Raw genomic sequence first — 21,204 nt, forward strand, 5'->3', positions numbered from 1 at the left:
ATTGTCTTTTTCTTGTTCGACAACAAGTGTTCGTCTTTTGTCATCCTGATCGTAATAAAGATAACGAGTAGTTAAAAGACGATCACTGTGATCAATATTAATACCTTTCGATTGATCCAAACGAGGAGTAAAGGTGATCTCATCAAACGCCTGACCAATACAGGAATTTCATTTTCAATAGGTTCGACTTTCTGATCCAAAAAGGCTTGTCAGTTACGAATGGATCAATGCCAACCTTATCTTCAGCTAGGTCATTGCCTAGTAATAAATGAATACCCTCGAAGGGTAAAGATCAAACTGTTCTGACTGTCACGGGCCATGAAACTTAGTCTGATGATACCTTTAGACAATGGAGAGGAACACTAACAAAGCATCACTCTACTCCCTGAATAAAAACACTTTCATTAGAAGAAGACTTTTTAGAAAAAGGCAATGTACCTGATAATAAACGACTCGGAGAAGTTCCTGTGTCCCTTACATTTTTAATAGGGACATGATTGGCCGAATCACCCATGAGTGTTATAGAACCATTCAACATGAATGGTTCATAATTCTCCATAATAAAATCAGACGGGTTTGTTTGCTTTCATTACATGATCATGACCTTGACCTCTTAGAAATAAGAACATTTGGAATCGGACTGTCTTGATTCAGTTGATTATTTTTCAGTTTTTAGCTCTCAAAATAAACGTGTCCTATTTTCTCTCAAAGGTGCACGTGAGATAATAACTTCTGATGAGTCATATCAGAAACTTGAATTCTAAAATTAGTGTCGTGTTGAAATTTGGGAGTGCTCGTATTATATTGAGATGGTTTTATTTACCAGAAGACTGCTAAGGGGAAGGCACAGTGACAAAACAAACTTTATGAGCTAAGGAATAAACATCTGCTGTAAGAGGAGCATTTCTAAAGTTTTGACGCTGTGTTCATCAAGGTAAGTCTTGCCGTCACTATGGACGTAATTCTTGAACTCTTCAACTGAAACGAATTAATAGATATCATGGACTATGTCAGGTACGATAGGGGAATCCCAATAACCTAAGCAAATAAACATATTTAATTGCATTAATAACGATCCTGATATTAAACCCGTACCCACACAGACTATTTTAGCTATATATTAGTTATTTATAGAATAAACAAAGTTAATAATTCAGGTTGAGTAGAAAATAAACTTGATTTTGGATAAGGTTAAGTCCAACATACATTTACATTAAAATAGCATATCATGAAATAATGAAAATAAAAAAACTAACTGGCAAACAATGCAAATTAAATATGCGTAACAGTTAGGTTGCGAACTGGCCATAACTTAGTTCTCTTGAATTACGACAGACGATGTCAGACGTAAAATAGAGTGGAAATGTTATTTGTTATCAGGAGAAGAAAAACCTAACAGTACTTAGGATTGGATTTTTTTTAAAACATGGCTTTAACAATTTTGCAACTGGCATGTCGCAGACTAGGCCGATAAGTCAGCACTTCACCCGTGTTGATATCTGATCTTCGGATGAGGGGCTGATATCACATATTCATTAAAAGCTGCAATTATCTGCATTCAAATTTGGATGCACACATCGGTGTATATTTTATACACTTACATGTATTATTCGGCCAATGTGGGTATGTGAGAAAGCTTGCCAGTAGCTTCTTGTGGGTCGGTGGTTCTTTCCGGGGTTTTCCCAGGTTCTTCCTCCACCGTTAATACTGGCCGCCATGTATAGCCTATTGTGTGCTGAAAAATGGCGTTAAACCCTACAACAACAATAACAACAACAACTTACCTGTATTTCTGGTGGCTGTGCAGCTACCGTCGGCTGAAGGGTTCTTTTGGTGACATGTAGATTATATTTCTTGAGCAAAGCATATGTTTGGTATCTTGGAAATCCACCTGGAATAGCATAGCCATCTGTCCTGTGACCATTTTGAATTTCGCGCTTGATATGGCTTTTGCCAATTACCGGTGTGTGTCTAAAGTGTACGCAGGTTTGTCTCGGAATAACTCGCATGCAGCAAAATTGCATATTTTAATGAACAGGTGAAATCAGGCCCACAACATCGTCCATCAGTATCAACAGATTTGTCGGGTTGATTTATCGGACTAGTTGCCGACATGTAGGATGATGTCCCACCCAATCACTTTATCCTGACACCAGACCGACCAGTCCTAACACTAAACTCTTACTGCTGATCGCCTAGCGAGGCAGCTTTTAGTACCACTTTTATAACTCTTTGGTATGACTCGACAGGGGTTCAAACCTACGACCTCTCGCATCCGAGGCGGACGCTCTAACCACTTGACCACCGGAACGGTCCACGTAATTAGGATGGGTATTATATTTGTATTCGAAGGAAAATATAGATCCATACTGTATTGCACAGTGGAAAAAGATCACAGTCTACACGAAGAGGCCAGAGAGATTTGGGAGGGGGGTGGGGTGACGCAGACCTATTACCAACAGTGATTTGAAAAAGACCAGCTGATGCAAACATGCCGACAATTCGAGTTCGATCAGTCACTCGATTATACGATGAAATGTGTCCTATCAATATAACAGTACGGCTAATTGAATTTCGCTGAGATTTTAACTGTTTGTAAGCGAAAGTAAATCATTTAAATGCCCACTCTATTTTCTTCTTCCAAACTCAATATATCCAGTGGCTTCAGAGACGCAGCTAAAATAAATAAATTCCTTTGTATGAGGATCTCGAGGTAGATTAGTTCTTAGCTAATTGTGTTATCCTCTTTAAATAAGGTCATTATTATTATTATTATTATTATTATTATTATTATTATTATAAATGGCAAGTTCAATTTCTTTTTTGTTTATGTGATTGATTAAATTGTTATATTTTGCATTCTGGGGCTCGTGTTATTCTTTTATGAATCTCTGCTCAGATCTCTGTTATTTCATACATTAATTTCATATTTTATTTTATTGTTTGCTTTATCTGGGCAATAACACCACGGTCGACCATCTCCTAGATAACAACAGCCAACGTACCATAAGGAGTGAGAGCTCTCTCACATCTCACCACATCCTGAATGTCTGTCTTGTCTTTTGGGGGAAATGTCCACGATCTCATACTCAAATAAAATGAAAGAATTATTTGTTGAATTCCTTTGAGTATTAAGTGTAAATCGTGTTTAGTATTTTAATATGTATTAGAAAATATAGTTGCGGAACACTTTGGTAGGGCTTTTGCATATACGTTTCATTTTCATTCCTTATTATCTGACGAGGTTGGCGTCTTAAATAATAAGATAGAAGTAGAGGAAAGGACTCGACAATTTTTTTTTTTTACAATGTAGCAAATATGAACCCCAATTACGCATAATTCCATATTGATGAGGAAGTCATTATTAATTAATCTGAAGTGGTAGTCATGGAGAAAAAACCCACAACAATTTTCGTAAAAGGATAATGGGCAATTTGATCAGAAATGGTTGATATTGCGGAGAAAACTGTATTACATGTCAGAATCAATATGCCATTTATGACCACGTCTTAAACATGAGGGGCCGGAATGCTAAAGGATGAGAAATAAGCAATGCCCTATCGCCGAGCTATTGGTGATACTGACAGAGGAGAGACTGGAAGCGATACCAGGACCTCTTCAAGCATCTGCAAGGAATACGGTACTCAAAATTTTATGTCATATTTTTACATTAACACAGTGTATCACGATGCTTTACTTCCAATAAAAAGATTCTGACATTATTCACAATGAAGAATCATAAAAGCTGCTTAATTATTCGCAGGCGAACGCAAATGGATATAATAACACACACACACACACACACACACGTTCTGGTTATTCATTAATAAAACAATATTACAACCAGATTATAATAGTCAGTGTCCATTTTTGTAATTTCTTTTATATTATGGTATTCCTTCATATTATTGAAATAAACCATGCCATGAAAACTAAAAACAACGACTCCTAACTGGATACATACATACATACATACATACATACATACATACATACTTGCCACTGTGACATATTCAAGTCATGGTCCGTTATTGAACCGCAACAGCGCCATCATATTACCCGCCATGTCCGACTATTCTGCGCGTCAGGTAATTCTGCTCAACGATACGTCATTTCTGTAAACATTTGATCACGTGCTATTTTGGGTCAAAAATCCATTTTGTATCCAGAAAGAAGAATCGTACATTAATTAAGAAAAGTGATATTCATAAAGTGTACAAAAATATCCCACATTTAGACTCGAAATGCACATAAAAAACGTGATTTCTAAATGTCAACATGAAGACCCACTCCATGACCTTCTTGAACCTGTAACCCAGAAAATTCGATTTATTATGCATCTTTTAGAATCATACAAATAAATACATTATATAAAAGATGGAAATGTGTACCTTAAAACAAAACTGCATTTTAATCCAAGTTTTCAATTTTGCAAGAAGTTGTCCCACACGTACAAAATCGTCTGCTACCCAACGAGTCTACTTCCCGCTGAACATAAATTGTCAACAAATTCACCAGCGTATAACGTCAGTCTGTTTCTAAATTCTGTAGCAATTCCCCCCCCCCCCCCCCCAAGAGTTGTAAACACATTACATCCTATTCATTGTTGTTTCTCATCGACGTAATAGCTTATTTTTCAGAAAATTTTGAACTTTACTAAATTTTTTTACAAGATCGGTTTAGTTTGCTTAATATATCTTGCCATTTATTGGCATTTTTACGTTGAATATTGTAAAACTAGCTATAAACGTGACCTAATTACTCGACTGAACTGCTAATAGAAACAGTCCAAAGTAATATATTTCATTTCTATAGCAAGATGGATAAATATTACATCTTTTCAAAGCTATGCGCAGGATAGGCCGACATATCGCGAGTCAGAAAAACAGGGTGGTGGTATCCCCTATGTCCATAACAGAATATTCTGGTGACAATTGCATCTTTTCAAATGGTAAGTATTGCCGCATTTTATTTTTGTCAATCGCTCGAATTCGGTTTGCGGTTTGCTTCAATATTGGAAAAGAAAACCTTAGGTGCGCAGAAATGCCCGACAGCAGTGTATATCATATTAATGTCAATAAATGAACAATAACAAACGGTACAGAAAACTTACATTTTTATTATTTAACAAAACTTACTATCGATCCTGTATATGCAAAATGATTTTTAATTTCTTGATCCTTTACTGGAATTTCCTTTACATTACCGTGCTTTTAATCTCCGTCTATGTCCATTACTGTGTTTAGGTAGAGCCCCTTCATTGTAGACAGAGGGGCCAAAGTACAGCTTTTGTAATGTTGTAAACACAACAGAAGACCAAACGTTTCATGGTTGTAAACAGAACGAAAATGCAAAATGTCAGCTGATAATTCATCTTCTGCGAAGTCACCAATGTAAATATAAATATAATTAGACCATGTCTTTAATTGTAAAGGAATTAAAAATCGAAGGAATTTAACAGGCGGCAAATCTTTGTGACGTTTGATTCGTAAGAAATATTACTTATATTAAAGTGAAAGTTGAATCGACTATGATGACATGAAAAAGTGTTCATAGCGCTTTAGAGGCTCTGCTTCATTCGCCGCACGGAACCAGTTACCGCCAACTCGTTACTTATTCTCCATTATGTGTAGTACATTTCGAATTAGTAGTGGGTAACACTAACACATAGAGCAAGGTACAATTTCACACCAGCAATGTGAATTTTACGCACTTGCATTACAAAATATAAAAATAAAAAATGGCGGAAATAGGAAGGGCTCGTAATCGATTTCGAAGTTTCATCTATATTAAGATGAAGACAGCAAGGTTTTTGTACTCTAATAGTCACGTGATTTCTGGGCTGTAATTCTTTTTTCCCTAGCCACTTGCCCAGAATAAAACTGACTGGCAACATTTCTAATTATCTGGAGGTAATTATGCACAGGTCTATATTGTAATTATGCACAGGTCTATATTGCACTCACTGTAATCTGTTTTGCACCTTGTTGAGTGGTTATAGACATTGTGTACCTCTGTCATCCTATACTGATCAATATATGTATATTTGTTGAATTGGGGGGGGGGGGCGAGGGAACGTATTTGGGAATAATGTCATCTTGGATGTGTAATGTGCAACAATAATTTATGTTTCAGCATTTATATGTGATGTGCTGCAAGTATAAATTATGTGCATTTTCAGTTTTGTAAAAAGAAGGAATATACTTGTTTGTTTAATGGTTAAGTTTGTTTAATGGTTAGATATGTGACTTGTTTACAAGTGGTGACTGAAGAAGAGCAAGTTTCTTTTTGAAGCAGATTTAGTATTTTGTTCAGTGTGGATCAAGTAGAACTAGAATATTCTCACACCATCCTGTTTGTTTATACCCTCTACTGATTTTAAAAGCAAGCGGCATTAAGGATATCAAAAATGCACAATAAAACTTAGTAATTTCACTCATTGACTTATAATATATCCTGATTGTCACCAGGGGGTCCCAAACATAGTCTGAAATACACTTGTATATTCACAACTTATATTTTTGTAGTACAATCCATAATTTGTTAAATAATATAATATATAATATATAAAAATAATCCATGAATTCAAGTATAGATCACATGTTGTAAAATTTATTATCAGTTACATCCTGTTAGGAAACACAAATAACATATATAAAAAAATGGTAGACCTTGTTTGATCTATATCTAATTGTCACTAAACAATTCACTACGATATTGTCACCAATAGCACATGGCTATAACATATGTATAAACTCTCCCAGCAGGGAAAAAAAAAATCAACCGATTTTGGGGGTTCCACGCCTACCTGGTGATTTCAGATTATCTCCCAATTTTTGCTGAGAACTCCTGATTATTGCATCTTTCTTCGGTAAATAGAATGTTAAATTTAAACATTATTCAAGTCAATTTATGAATGTTTCTAACCATACAACAATACTAAAATCAGAAAATAAACCATAACAAATAATAATCCAGAACAACATAATTGTCAGCAATTAGTTTCAATCACAAGAATGATCACCGTGATGCTGTAGTGTCTTCATTTCCACCAAAGAAACTTACATGAGTGAACACCTGACATTACAGTACCATATATGCAGATGTTAATTACCATCATTAAATTAAAAGAAGGAATGGAGAAACATACCATACAGCTCATATACCCTAAAAGAATTATTCTGAATAAATATGTTATTTAGTAAAAAAACAATGTTAAATGCCTTTTGAGTTGAGAATATAAAGGGATATAAAACGTAGGAAAATAAGTTGTCACATGTATGGTACATGTAGTTTGAGACTGCGTACTTCGGTACCGCTAGATAAAACAAAATAGAGCATTGTTTATTTGCCAGTCAGTTACTGTTGTTTACATAAGATGATCTGTAGAACATGGTTTCTTTGAATTATGTCAGAGGGCCAGTCCTTTTCACAAGATAATTGCAATGATATGGAGTAACTGATTAGGCACCCTGGCTTTTTTGCTTGTTTACTTGAGACTAACCTTTATCTGTTGTGCAGTTTGGCCACAGCTGACCAGAATATGAAATGAGTGCTTGTCCTAGAAGAAAATGAGGTGCGTCACAGGGAGAAATGGCATGTCCTTTGAGAATTTCACGTGTAGTGGACCTGAAAGATCGGTCAATATTTAGTGATAATGAGGCTTAAAAAATTATGCAAATAAACCTCTTGATTTTTGGTCCCATACTATTTTTTCATTCCCAATCTTTTTTTTCATTCAATCTCCCTACTTGGCTTTTAAAAAGTTGACAGGTATGCTTTAGTTGTTTACATGTACATGAACTTAAATTGGCCTAGATTTTGGTCAGCTGGAGACAGCTTTCATCTTTGGAATGGGCAGTTCATAGGGAAATGAAAATAGGTGAAAAAATTAAAAAATTTAACAAACATTTTTGTGAGGGGCCTCGAGTGGCTGAGTGGTCTAGAGCACTCTCCGTTACGGATCACTGCCATCTCACCTCTGTCTGCGTGGGTTCGAGTCCAAGGCTTGGCTAACGTTGGTACGTGGGAAGGCCTGCCAGTAGCTTCTCGTGGGTCGGTGGTTCTTCCCTGGGTTTTCCAGGGTTCTTCCTCCACCAGTTATACTGGCCGCCATGTATAGCCTATCTTGTGCTGAAAAATGGCGTTAAACCCTAGAACAACAACAACAACAACATTTTTGTGAGATACCCCATCTTCAGTTAATTTGATTTCCAGATATCTGTAGTTTCAAACGATCGGAAATGTAAATGTGTTTTATGCTGCTGTTGGTAGTGCTTATAAGCATAAACATTTTTCCTACGAAAGGAAACTTTCACGGCACAATGAATATGTTCCTGTCATTTTGGAAAATGTAACGATCCATTTATAACTTTGGTGATAACTTCTTTGATGAATGTTCTTTGTTGTTTAAAATTAATCCTTTTTTGTTTAATATCGACACAGTCATATATAATTAGAAAGACATTTGTATGAAAATCAGAAATGGCCATGTCCATCTCACATTCTGCTTCTCTTTTTCTACAAACTACTGTACACCTGTTTCTCATTATTCAGCTTGAGTCTAGAAATCATAAACATCCGTTTTCTCAATGAATAATGAAAAATACCAGCTATGACTGAAAAATCTAATGACTGTCAAGACTTCAGTTTTGACTCTTGAGATTAAAGGTGTTATTAGTTAGATGACTCAAATTTTGAATTAACCTTGCTTGGGCATCAGTTTTTAGTAGGTTTCAGTGCACCTATCCGCTAGAGATGAGGACTAGCTTTGTACATACATGACTATGAATTATGCATTCTTGTTTAAGTTTTTAGTTTAGCTTCTTTCTTTGTTTAGATGACTGTGTGTATGTCAATTAGACATTGATTTAACATTTTACTGGCTTTGGTTTATTTCATGCATGTAGGTTTCTTGCACCCAGCTTTTCATGTGAGGCTGCTGCTGTAGTGGCTAATCAAGATAATTACTGATGCCTAAATAATGTTTATCTTACTGGCATACGGAAGGTCGTGGGTTCGATTCCCGACCGAGTTATACCAAAGATTTACAAAAATGGTACTAACAGCTGCCTCTATTGGCGTTCAGCATTAAGAGGTTAGTGTTAGGACTGGTCGGCCTGGTGTCAGGATAATGTGACTGGGTGGTACATCATGCTACATGTCTGCAGCATGATGTTCCAGTGCTAGACATCACTATAAACTATCACATTGCAGACATCGTAGCGATATGACTGAAACATTGTTAAAGCTATGTTAAAAATCAAAATCACACACACACACACACAGATGTAGTCTTATATCTTGACCTTTGGGAGACTTCACATTATGGCTGAAGAGCATCAATGTGTGCAGAAAAATCTGGTTAACTTGCAGATTTCTGAAAGCTCCATTTCTATTGGCTAATACAAAAGTCATCAGAACATGGCCCTAAGCAGTCACAGTCACATCTTCATATAGGAAAGTGGAGATCTGATTGGAATCAGATTGGATTTTACTGATTCCCTTTAACGTTGTACATAATTGCTGACAGGTCCTGGCTTTAAGTTTACAGTCTGTATTAACATATATAAATACAAACTCTCTCTCTCTCTCTCTCTCTCTCTCTCTCTCTCTCACACACACACACACACACAGAGACACAGAGACAGACATAGATAAAAAAATATACCTATGTGCTTATGCTCATTAACAAAAATAGGGTGTTACTCAAACTTGAAAATATTAAGTAAAAATACAGAACTCAATTGCAGATAAAATGTTTGGCCTTGGTATTCTACAAGCTGTCCAAGTTCAAAAAAACAGGTCCACTTTTTCAGTGTGTTGCTTTTATTATACAGCTTGGCTAAATATTTTTCTGTTTTCCTTTAGTAAAAACGAAAATGAATGATTTTTTTTAAGGCAGAACAAAATTTGTAAAATGGTGAGCATGACAGCATATTTCATTAGAGCAATTACTTTACTTTAAAATCTGGTATTTTATATTTAATGCAAGCATAATTGGATCAACATTGTTAAAAAAAATCATTGATAAATGCATTGTATTGCAAAAGCAGCCATAAAACCAAATGTGTTTAGTTCTGCTGAGCATGACATGGACCACAGGTTACAAACAATGCACCTACCAAAGAATATTTCTTAAAACAGTCGATTTGCTATCACGATTCTAATAATAACAGTAATCATTTTACAGTTGAACCATAAGAAAATAATTAGTATGGAAAGGAGTGGTCAGACAAGCATTATGGTCTTTACCGGAATAAAACAATCACAAATCCTCGCTCCTGTTTTTACCATTTATGTTTTTAATTGCCAGTGTGTAGAAATATCATTGCAGGTGTGAATTATGTCAGCAACTAACAAAAATACTGCTTAGAATTTATTACATTTCGTGACTGCACAGTAACTGGATTTCCTGTGGCTAGTGTTGCAGACACTCTTACTGGGAATCAGATGACTTGTTAAATTTACTGCATTTCTACCATTTGTGTTCTTCAGTTGATGTAACATCCGTCAAGTACAGGAATCATTGATATCACAGTAGTTATTAGAAGTTAATAAACTAATTTCATCAAGAATCCTGACATTGAAATGTACAAGTTGTTGGCAGCCATTTTTGTCACCCGATTGACTGGAAAATTACAAAGTCGTGCAGATATGTTGTCTACTAGGTAAATGGTCCTAGTACTATTAGTTACATAATCCTGTTACTACTAGGTAAATGGTCCTGGTACATAGTCCTGTTACTACTAGGTAAATGATCCTAGTACTACAAGGTAAATGGTCCTAGTACTACTGTGAATTGATAGCAGTGGCTTTGATAAATGCTCAATACCAGTTTAATCCTTCAATTTAGTTGTTACTTGAGCATCATTGGAAAACTATACATGTAGTTCAGATAGTTCAAGTATAGTACATGGTGAGGACAAATGCTGTAAAAGTAAGGTGGCTGGTGACCAGAAGGTAAGCACACTGGTCTCATGTACAACAGGTCCCAGGTTGAAATCCCTGGACTCCCTGTTTGTTGTGAGTGAAGCTGAAGAGTTTCCATATACCAGTAGCATAATTGAAGGGTTACTGAGGCAGAATAGTTGGTAATGCATTAGATTTTGGTGAGAAATAGGTTGGGTCTAAACAACCATCCACTGAATGTCTTTACTTTTTATGGAAATTAAGTCTGTTCAGCACCACCTTTTATAACCAATACATTCTTAAGACTTTTTAATGTTTATGTTTATAAATTGGCACGTTTTATATGCTTGGCAAAATATATACAAAAGTAAAACTCCATAACAAGTTTTTGAACATGGTACCATTATTGGACAGTGGCATTTCTCATACAGTTATACCCATTATATACAGGACATACAAACTTGTGTTTTGGACACAGTATGTCTTGAAAGGTGAACCTTGACAAGAATGCATACCTCCTAGCAAGCATTGACAATGGAACACATTCTTGTCCCACTAAGTGAAACAAAAGTTTTTTGTTTGAACTCAGTTACTGGTGAGAAAATTTATGATAAAATACAACCAGAGAAAATCATGTACTTTTTGAGGGAATGCAGGTTACATGCTGGTAACACTTTTTGGTGGTACATTTTAAGGAATTCATATTTTGTATTTTTTTATGTACCTTATAGAGGATTGTAACATTTTACTTTCTAAGTTTTATCTTTTACTAGTACAAGTTTGCATTTGTTTAAAGTGGTTTTTCTTCCTGAAATTTATTTTTATCTTTATATTTGTTAGAAATAAACCTTTAATCTGCATTATACAGCCAGTATGTGCTGATGTTTTACTAAATTCCATAATACATTGTTTGGCTTGTAGGAAGGGTTGTACCTAAAATATGTTATCCAGCCTCAAGGGTACCAAACAAATACCCTTGAACAGCCTGACACATGTTTGTCAGACTTAGATCAACTATACAAATTTTGCATGGTTTTCTAAAAAAAAGAGACAAAGTGTGTGTAGTCTGAAGATGGGTATATTGCAGAAGTGAATGGGATTCAGAATAGTTGCATTATGGGTAGGTGATTTTCATACACACTGGTATGACTTTAGAGTCAATTTAATTAAAACTAGCACTCCATAAAGACCTTGATCGTTATTTATCTTTTTTCATATGCCCGCTGTAAGGTAGAACATACTATGTTATGATTTCTGTCCTTCGGTGTTACCACTACAGTTACCAATTTGGTTTCTGTACAAGCACTGTTGTTGTAATGCACTAGAGTTACCAGATTTTGTGGATAACTTGCACTTAGTGTAAATAAGAGACCTATTAGACCAAAATGCACAATGGTCATAATCACTTTAACTGAAAGAATAAAGATGGTTTCTGTATTATAACTCATTATCCGCCCTCTATAAAGCCCAAACTTGTCAGAAGCCTTGTACATGTGTTCAGGATGAACCCCTGTCATTTACAGATGTTAAAGGACAGGGTCACTGTGGTTTAAAGAAAGCTGGTTTCCACACAATTCCTCTGGTTCTCCATTATCGACAGTTATCCAAATACGGTGGATAGCTTGCACTTATAGTAAAGAAAAAAGTCAAGGCTGGGGTGATTGAAAGAAGAAAAATGGTTTCTGCACAATGGCATTAATTCTACATAACATAGACCAAAAGGTTGTGATTGGGTTGTACTTAGGGTGAGAGAAAAAACTTATTCATTCTGGGGTTAAAAGGTGAAATGTCAAAGTAACTGACTGAAAAAAAAGAGATGGTTTCCATGCAAAACTCAAGTTTTCTATCATCTCCATTTATCAGACTTTGTATATAACTTGTGCTTGGAAAAAGAAAAAAGCCTGTAGGTTTTGGGGCCAAAAAGGGCAAAGGTCAAGGTCACTACTTGAAAGAAGAGAAATGATCTTTGCATAATTATTATAACAGAATAGTCTTAAAATAAGTAATAGAAAAGAGCAAGAAGCAACGAGCTTTGTAAAATTCAGTAAAGAATACAGAGTGGATATGTAAAAATAACTTTGAGTATTGTGAATTAAGTCCCAAATAAGCCTTGAACTACTAACACAAGTCCTAACAAATAAAGTTTTGAATAAATTTTAGTAGTATTCCAAATAATTTCCAACACTGAAGTTGTTGATTTGCCTGTGATGGCTGGTGGTCCTGAATGTACTAATGTATCAATGGTCTGAATTGTCTTGATGTGCCAAGTCTTATGTCGAATCACAGTAATTTGATAATTTCTAGATAAACAAGATTATATTTAAAAAAATAAGGCACAAAGAAGAGCCAGGTTGTAGGACAAAAGTTAATTTACAAAACATTCCAAACAATAATTAGGCAAGGTCTGTAACTAAAATTATAATAAAGAATATGGTAAACATAATGTCCTTGACGCAGACTGAGGTAATGATCCTAATATTTAACCTACACTAACAGAAACTGTTTATTAGTTATTTGCAGAATTAAAAAAAATATTTTAGTTATGTTAACAGTGAACTTGATTTTGGACAAGGTCAGGTACAAAATACAAAGGGGCCCCGAGTGGCCGAGTGGTCTAATGCGCTCTCCGTTACGGATCACTGCCATCTCACCTCTGTCTGCGTGGGTTCGAGTCTCAGATTCAGCCAATGTGGGTATGTGAGAAAGCTTGCTAGTAGCTTCTTGTGGGTCGGTGGTTCTTTCCGGGGTTTTCTCGGGTTCTTCCTCCACCATTAATACTGGCCGCCATATATAGCCTATCGTGTGCTGAAAAATGGCGTTAAACCCTACAACAACAACAACAACAAAATACAATTTTACATAACCCATAGCATGTAATTAATAAATAAACTAACAAACAATGCAAATTAAATATACATAATAAAATTAGTTTCACCTAGATACCTGGACCAAAAAAAAAATGTGAATGGCTTGCGCTGGGGGTAAAGGAAGAAGTATATCCATTTTGAGTTCAAAAGGTCAAAGATCAATGTCACTGACTGCGTATCTTGGCCAAAGTTTGTAGAGGGCTTGTACTTAAGGTAGGGGCAGACCTATTGATTTGGGGGTCAAGAGACCTATTAATTTTAGGGTCAAAGGGATGGTCTTTGTGGCTAAAAAGAGGTATTTTGCAGAATAAATTTAGTTCCAGAGTAAATTCAATGATCAGATTTTGTGGATGGCTTGAATTTAGGGTAGTAAAGAGTTCAGCACATTCTGGGGTGAAAAGGTCAAATGTTACTTATGGTAAGTCTAATAAGACAGTGGTTTCTGCTCATCACATTTAGGGTCAACTGGGCTACATAAGGAACTATTAAACACAAGAGGGGCGTATACAATGTTGTTAATGGTACATTTGTTTATTTTGTACCTAATTTGACATGAAGTGGTCAGTCAAAATGTGCCTGACCATGAATAAGTCACAATTGTTAAATTTGCCTTAGGACTTTTATAGTAGATATTTGACATATTTATCTCCAGCTATATTTTTGTCCAAAGAAAACATGTAGGGTCAACCTGATCACAGAACCTTTATGTCTTCATTCAGGTGCCCAAGCACACTATTGCTTGTGGTGTGGTTTGCTATTGCTGTATTTTCCCCCAGTGTATAGTAACAAGCATTTTGATTGGTTAAAATTGCATCATGTGATATAGAAATCTTCATAACACCAGAAAGGATCTAATGTGTTCATCATGCACCCTCCTTGTGAGCTTTGACAGTATATGTATTTGTAAACAACAGTTTCATTATAGTTCTTCTATTTTTACAGAAGTCATGAATTCATGAAGCTTGCAAATCAGTAACTGATTTTCAAGCTTTAAGAATCCTGTCAGTTATAAAGTTCAATTCTTAAATATATCAGTATTTTCAGTTGTAACATACTGTGTGCATGGAATTTACCGCTTCCACTTACTGCCAAATAAAATGTTCAGTGAAACCAATTTTGACTCAGACTATGGCTTTGGAATCTTGGCATCAGACATAGGACCACTTTTATAAACCAGTCTTGTTCCACAGATGTTGTAATACATGTCTGTTGTGTGCACTTTAAACTAAATTAGAAATCCAATATTTGTTACTATTGCTATTCTATTTCAGAGACAAAAAGCCACCCCATGAAACTCAGTTGTATGTGTCAGTGGAGGAATCAAAATGGCCAATTGTTTATGATCCAGAATACAACATTGGATTTCTTGGTCTTGAAAAACTCCATCCATTTGATGCTGGAAAGTGGGGCAGAGTCTACAAATTTTTAAAGGGTAGGTTAGTAATAAACCATAATGCACGTAAGTCTTGGGATTCTATAAAAGTTTGGACTCCCTTGATTTTTTCAAAAATAATTTTTCATGCTTTATAAAAATTAAGGACTTTAAAGTAAAGTACTTTTTCATGTGCTTTAAGCCAGGCAGTATAGTCACTTGATTGAAACATTAGAGTTGTAACTTAATGGACCATTACAAGTGCTCGGTTGTTGGATTGTTTTTAATTAAATTGTTCAAGAAATGAATAAAGATCATTAGTTTTCTTATTTCTATTTCATACATTTATTTTAATTTCATTGGACAAGCATTTAGCATTACCATAATCTTTCACCAAATAAACAAGTAATTCTCCCTTTTTGCACTAGACTAGTTTATTGTTGTTACTTAAAAGTTGTCAACAGTAATTGCCACATTTTTTGCCTTGAAAATTGAATTGCCTACCTCTTTATAATCTGGTACTGGTATTAAACCAATGAAAATAATGTAAAAATGTAGATACAAGTTCATACAAACTTGTGCTGAAAGAAGTAAATACTTTTGTACTAATTGTCACAAGGTATTGGAGCACCCTCCATGGAAGCCTATTGTCTAACAAACTCTGAAGTCTGTTCATTGCAGAGAACTACCATTTAATAGCAGCAATAGCTTACCCATACATATGACACAATTCTTCATGCAACTCGGCTTGTCCATTGTATGTTATGTACAAAACAAGCACAAATAGTTCATCGTTTTCCATACTCCTTCAAAATGGAAAGTCATATAAACATGGTGTTTTTACCAGAAGCCCTATATTAATGCCTTATTGGTCCGAAATGAAAATGGTGGCAAGCTGTTAAATATCGTTAATATATATTGTGTGCTTGACCTTTGTCTGTGATTGAGGGTAGAATTTATGTCTACTAGACTGATGTTATGTTTTGTCTAACTGATTTTTGTCATTATTATAAGTGTTAAACAAGATGTAGACTGTAATTTAAGTTCAAAGCCTAATCTTTCTTAAGAATTAGAAGAAATTTCCATTAGAAAAAGCTATTGCAGCCTGGGTCAAGTGGTAATGTATTTAAAGGGACAAGGTAAACAATTATTCACTTCTATTGTAAAAATCAGTAATTGGAATAATTTTAGTTGTATTCATTTACAATATAGGATGAAGTATTTATGGAAATTATGTGTTGGAATTACAAAATGCTCATTGATTTTTTTGCACTAAAACACTACTTTGGGATTATCCTGGATTATATCATCATGGTTCATCAGGACTATTGGTACATCAACACAGTCAGACTTGGTTTATCAGCACAATCAAGACTATTGGTATATCAGCATATTCAAGACTTGCAACTTGGAATATTCTATTCTTTTGGACTTATGACAGAACATTCAGGATTATTTGCATCTAGTTTATGATACTGTAAGTTCCTCTTAAATGTTCACTTTTTATTCTACTGAAATAAATTGTTGAATATGATAAAACCTTTTTGGTTTCTCTTCTTTCTGTTACTTACTTTAAGACCATAGGGCCATAACAAAGCTGACATCCAGTATATTCACCACAGCAACTAATTTGAAAATGTTGCTATTACAGAAAAATAGCAAAGATGGTTTCAACACTCACAAGTTAATAGGAAGAAATGGTCTTAAATTCCCAGAAATTCTTTTCAGCCAGCAGAGCATCAGTCCCTTTGAGGGACTTCTGTCACTGACTGAATAATCAAAGAGACTCATGGGGGTTCTCTGACTTAATTTCTCTTTTGAAATTTGATTCACAAATATGTGGAAAATTTTGCAGCATTCAGAAGACAAAACTACTTCGAGTCCTATAAATACCCTTGGCAATAGATCATGATGACATAACACAGACAGAACATCAGTCTATGAAAAGTATTCTGTACTGCTAGCTGTTGAGTCCCATTGGTAGTAACACTAATGAAAATGCAGAAAACCCCCAGCTAAAACTGCCCTGCAGTCACCTGTTTTTGAATGTAAGAACCAAGTACTGGCCTCAAATATTACATACATCAGTATACATGGCATAATATGTAGAATGAAAACTCCACAAACAAGCTTCATAAGATCAACCCCATTATTGGAGAGTGGCATGTCTTATATAAAACAGTTGACAGACATAAAGCAATATTGTAATTATTGGAGAGTGGCATGTCTTTTTTAAAACAATTGACAGACATAAAGCAATATTATACTTATTAGAGAGTGGCATGTCTTTTTTAAAACAATTGACAGACATAAAGCAATATTTTACTTATTGGAGAGTGGCATGTCTTTTTTAAAACAATTGACAGACATAAAGCAATATTGTACTTATTGGAGAGTGGCATGTCTTATATAAAACAATTGACAGACATAAAGCAATATTGTACTTATAGGAGAGTGGCATGTCTTATATAAAACAATTGACAGACATAAAGCAATATTGTACTTATTGGAAAGTGGCATGTCTTATATAAAACAGTTGACAGACATAAAGCAATATTGTACTTATTGGAAAGTGGCATGTCTTATATAAAACAATTGACAGAAATAAAGCAACATTGTACTTATTTGAGAGTGGCATGTCTTATATAAAACAATTGACGACATAAAGTAATATTGTACTAATTGGAGAGTGGCAACCTTTATACAGAACAGTTAGCGTAGATAAAGAAATATTGTGCTAATTGGAGAGTGGCATGTCTTATATAGAACTATTAGCAGACATAAAGCAATATTGTGTTAATTGGAGAGTGGCAACCTTTATACAGAACAATTAGCAGACATAAACCAATATTGTTTTAAATGGAAAGTGGCATGTCTTATGTAGAGCAATTAATATTCGTAGAGTGATATTGGGCTAATTGGAGAGTGGCAGTAAAGCAATATTGTGCTAATTGTTGAGTGGCCGACTTTATACAGAACAATTAGCAGACATAAAGCAATATTGAATTAATTGGAGAGTGGCATGTCTTATGTAGAACAATTAACATAGGTAGAGTGATATTGTGCTAATTGGAGAGTGGCAATAAAGCAATATTGTGCTAATTGGAGAGTGGCATGTCTTATATAGAACAATTAACACACATAAAGTGAGATTGTGCTAATTGGAGAGTGGCAGTAAAGCAATATTGTGTTAATTGGAGAGTCCCATTTCTTATATAGAACAATTAACAGACATTAAGTGAGATTGTGCTAATTGGAGAGTGGCAAACATTATACAAAACAATCAGCAGACATAAAGCAATACTGTGCTAATTGGAGAGTGGCAACCTTTATACAGTACAATTAACAGACATAAATCAGTATTGTTCTAATTGGATGCAGAACAATTAACAGACATTAGGTAATATTGTGCTAATTGCATATAGGACACACATACCTGACCCTTGCATACAGCATCATGACCCATGCATACATCATCAGTATTCACTCTTGTTGTTGTAGGGTTTAACACCGTTTTTCAGCACACAATAGGCTATACATGGCAGCCAGTATTAATGGTAGAGTAAGAACCCAGGAAATCCCTGAAAAGAACCACCGACCCATGAGAAGCTACTGGCAAGCTTTCTCACATACCCACAATGGCCGAATCCAAGACTGGAACCCACGCAGACAGAGGTGAGATGGCAGTGATCCGTAATGAAGAGCGCTTTACACCATTCGGCTACTCAGGGCCCCCCAGTATTCACTGACAGTGAACACGATACTGTCAAGTGTGTTGACTTCCACCCTCAGGAATTTTAGATGTTATAAATTAAGGAACTTTATGATGATGTACCACCAGGGAAAATTCTTGATGGGGGCCCCAAGTGAACAATTGGTCTCAAAGTGCTCACTATTATGGATCACTGCCATCTCACCTCTGTCTATGTGGATTCCAGTCTTGGGCTTGGTCATTGTGGGTATGTGAGAAAGCTTTCCAGTAGCTTCCCATGGGTCAATGGTTCTTCTGGGGTTTTCCCTCAACCAGTTATACTGGCCTCCATGTATAGCCTATCTTGTGCTGAAAATTAGCATCAAACCTATAACAACAACAATAGTTCAGTAGTTTGCATAACAAACTTAGGTTGTGCATTTTCAGAATTTAATAGCTTACACATTTTCTTTGAAAATACTATATTTTATAAAAATAGAACATATTTACTTTGACCTTATTGTTTTTCATATCTATATTTATTAGGAAATGCTTGTCTTCTGAAATTTTTGGCAACTCTTTATATTTATCTTCAACCTTTTCATGTTTTACATAGTGTTTATGTTTTTTTACAAGTGTTTACCTTCCTACAGTTTTGTATGCATTTCTTGTATTATATTTTAAAAACATTACTTTGACATGGCATGATATAACCATTATTGTACTGATGTGCTGCTAAACATCCACATAATTAATATTCAGCCTCATTAACATTAAATTAAATATATCAAGACAAACTGTTTAACACAGAACACATACTTGGGAACATTATATCAAATATATCAAGACAAACGGTTTAACACAGAACACATGCTTGGGAACATTATATCAATTATATAAAGACAAACAGTTTAACACAGAACACATGCTTGGGAACATTATATCAAATATATCAAGACAAACGGTTTAACACAGAACACATGCTTGGGAACATTATATCAATTATATAAAGACAAACTGTTTAACACAGAACACATGCTTGGGAACATTATATCAAATATATCAAGACAAACGGTTTAACACAGAACACATTCTTGGAAACATTATATCAAATATATGAAGACAAACGGTTTAACACAGAACACAAGCTTGGGAACATTATATCAAATACATGTATATAAAGACAAATGGTTTAACACAGAACACATGCTTGGGAACATTATATCAAATATATAAAGACAAACGGTTTAACACAGAACACATGCTTGGGAACATTATATCAATTATATAAAGACAAACGGTTTAACACAGAACACATGCTTGGGAACATTATATCAATTATATAAAGACAAATGGTTTAACACAGAACACATGCTTGGGAACATTATATCAATTATATAAAGACAAACGGTTTAACACAGAACACTTGCTTGGGAACATTATATCAATTATATAAAGACAAACGGTTTAACACAGAACACATGCTTGGGAACATTATATCAATTATATAAAGACAAACGGTTTAACACAGAACACATGCTTGGGAACATTATATCAGTTATATCAAGACAAACGGTTTAACACAGAACACATGCTTGGGAACATTATATCAAATATATCAAGACAAACGGTTTAACACAGAACACATGCTCGGGAACATTATATCAAATATATAAAGACAAACGGTTTAACACAGAACACATGCTTGGGAACATTATATCAATTATATAAAGACAAACGGTTTAACACAGAACACATGCTTGGGAACATTATATCAAATATATCAAGACAAACGGTTTAACACAGAACACATGCTTGGGAACATTATATCAATTATATAAAGACAAACGGTTTAACACAGAACACATGCTTGGGAACATTATATCAAATATATAAAGACAAACGGTTTAACACAGAACACATGCTTGGGAACATTATATCAATTATATAAAGAGAAACGGTTTAACACAAAACACATGCTTGGGAACATTATATTAATTATATAAAGACAAATTGTTTAACACAGAACACATGCTTGGGAACATTATATCAAATAATATCAAGACAAATGGTTTAACACAGAACACATGCTTGGGAACATTATATCAAATATATCAATTTAAGACAAACGGTTTAACACAGAACACATGCTTGGGAATATTATATCAAATATATAAAGACAAACGGTTTAACACAAAACACATGCTTGGGAACGTTATATCAATTATATAAAGACAAATGGTTTAACACAAAACATATGCTTGGGAATATTATATCAAATAATATCAAGACAAATGGTTTAACACAGAACACATGCTTGGGAACATTATATCAAATAATATCAAGACAAACGGTTTAACACA

General features: G+C 34.8%; 1 protein-coding gene across 5 annotated transcripts in view; it reads left to right on the forward strand.

The window, feature by feature from the left end:
* The first annotated feature begins 5,256 nt into the window (after positions 1-5,256).
* Positions 5,257-21,204, forward strand: part of LOC149788604 (histone deacetylase 11-like) — a 64,756-nt gene continuing 48,808 nt past the window's right edge. The window contains exons 1-3 of one of the 5 annotated variants that reach the window (XM_089974667.1): positions 5,517-5,677; positions 10,498-10,670; positions 15,050-15,210. In XM_089974667.1, coding sequence (XP_089830793.1) covers positions 10,591-10,670; positions 15,050-15,210 — 241 coding nt within the window. In that variant the 5' untranslated portion in view covers positions 5,517-5,677; positions 10,498-10,590. Of the gene's footprint in view, positions 5,394-5,516; positions 5,678-10,497; positions 10,671-15,049; positions 15,211-21,204 lie in introns of those variants that run through there. The other 4 variants (XM_089974664.1, XM_089974665.1, XM_089974666.1 and 1 more) reach the window with 4 other exon arrangements.

The sequence above is a fragment of the Sinohyriopsis cumingii genome, chromosome 11 (assembly GCF_028554795.1).
Source record: "Sinohyriopsis cumingii isolate HCF-2022 chromosome 11, ASM2855479v2, whole genome shotgun sequence".
Lineage (NCBI taxonomy): Eukaryota > Metazoa > Mollusca > Bivalvia > Unionida > Unionidae > Sinohyriopsis > Sinohyriopsis cumingii.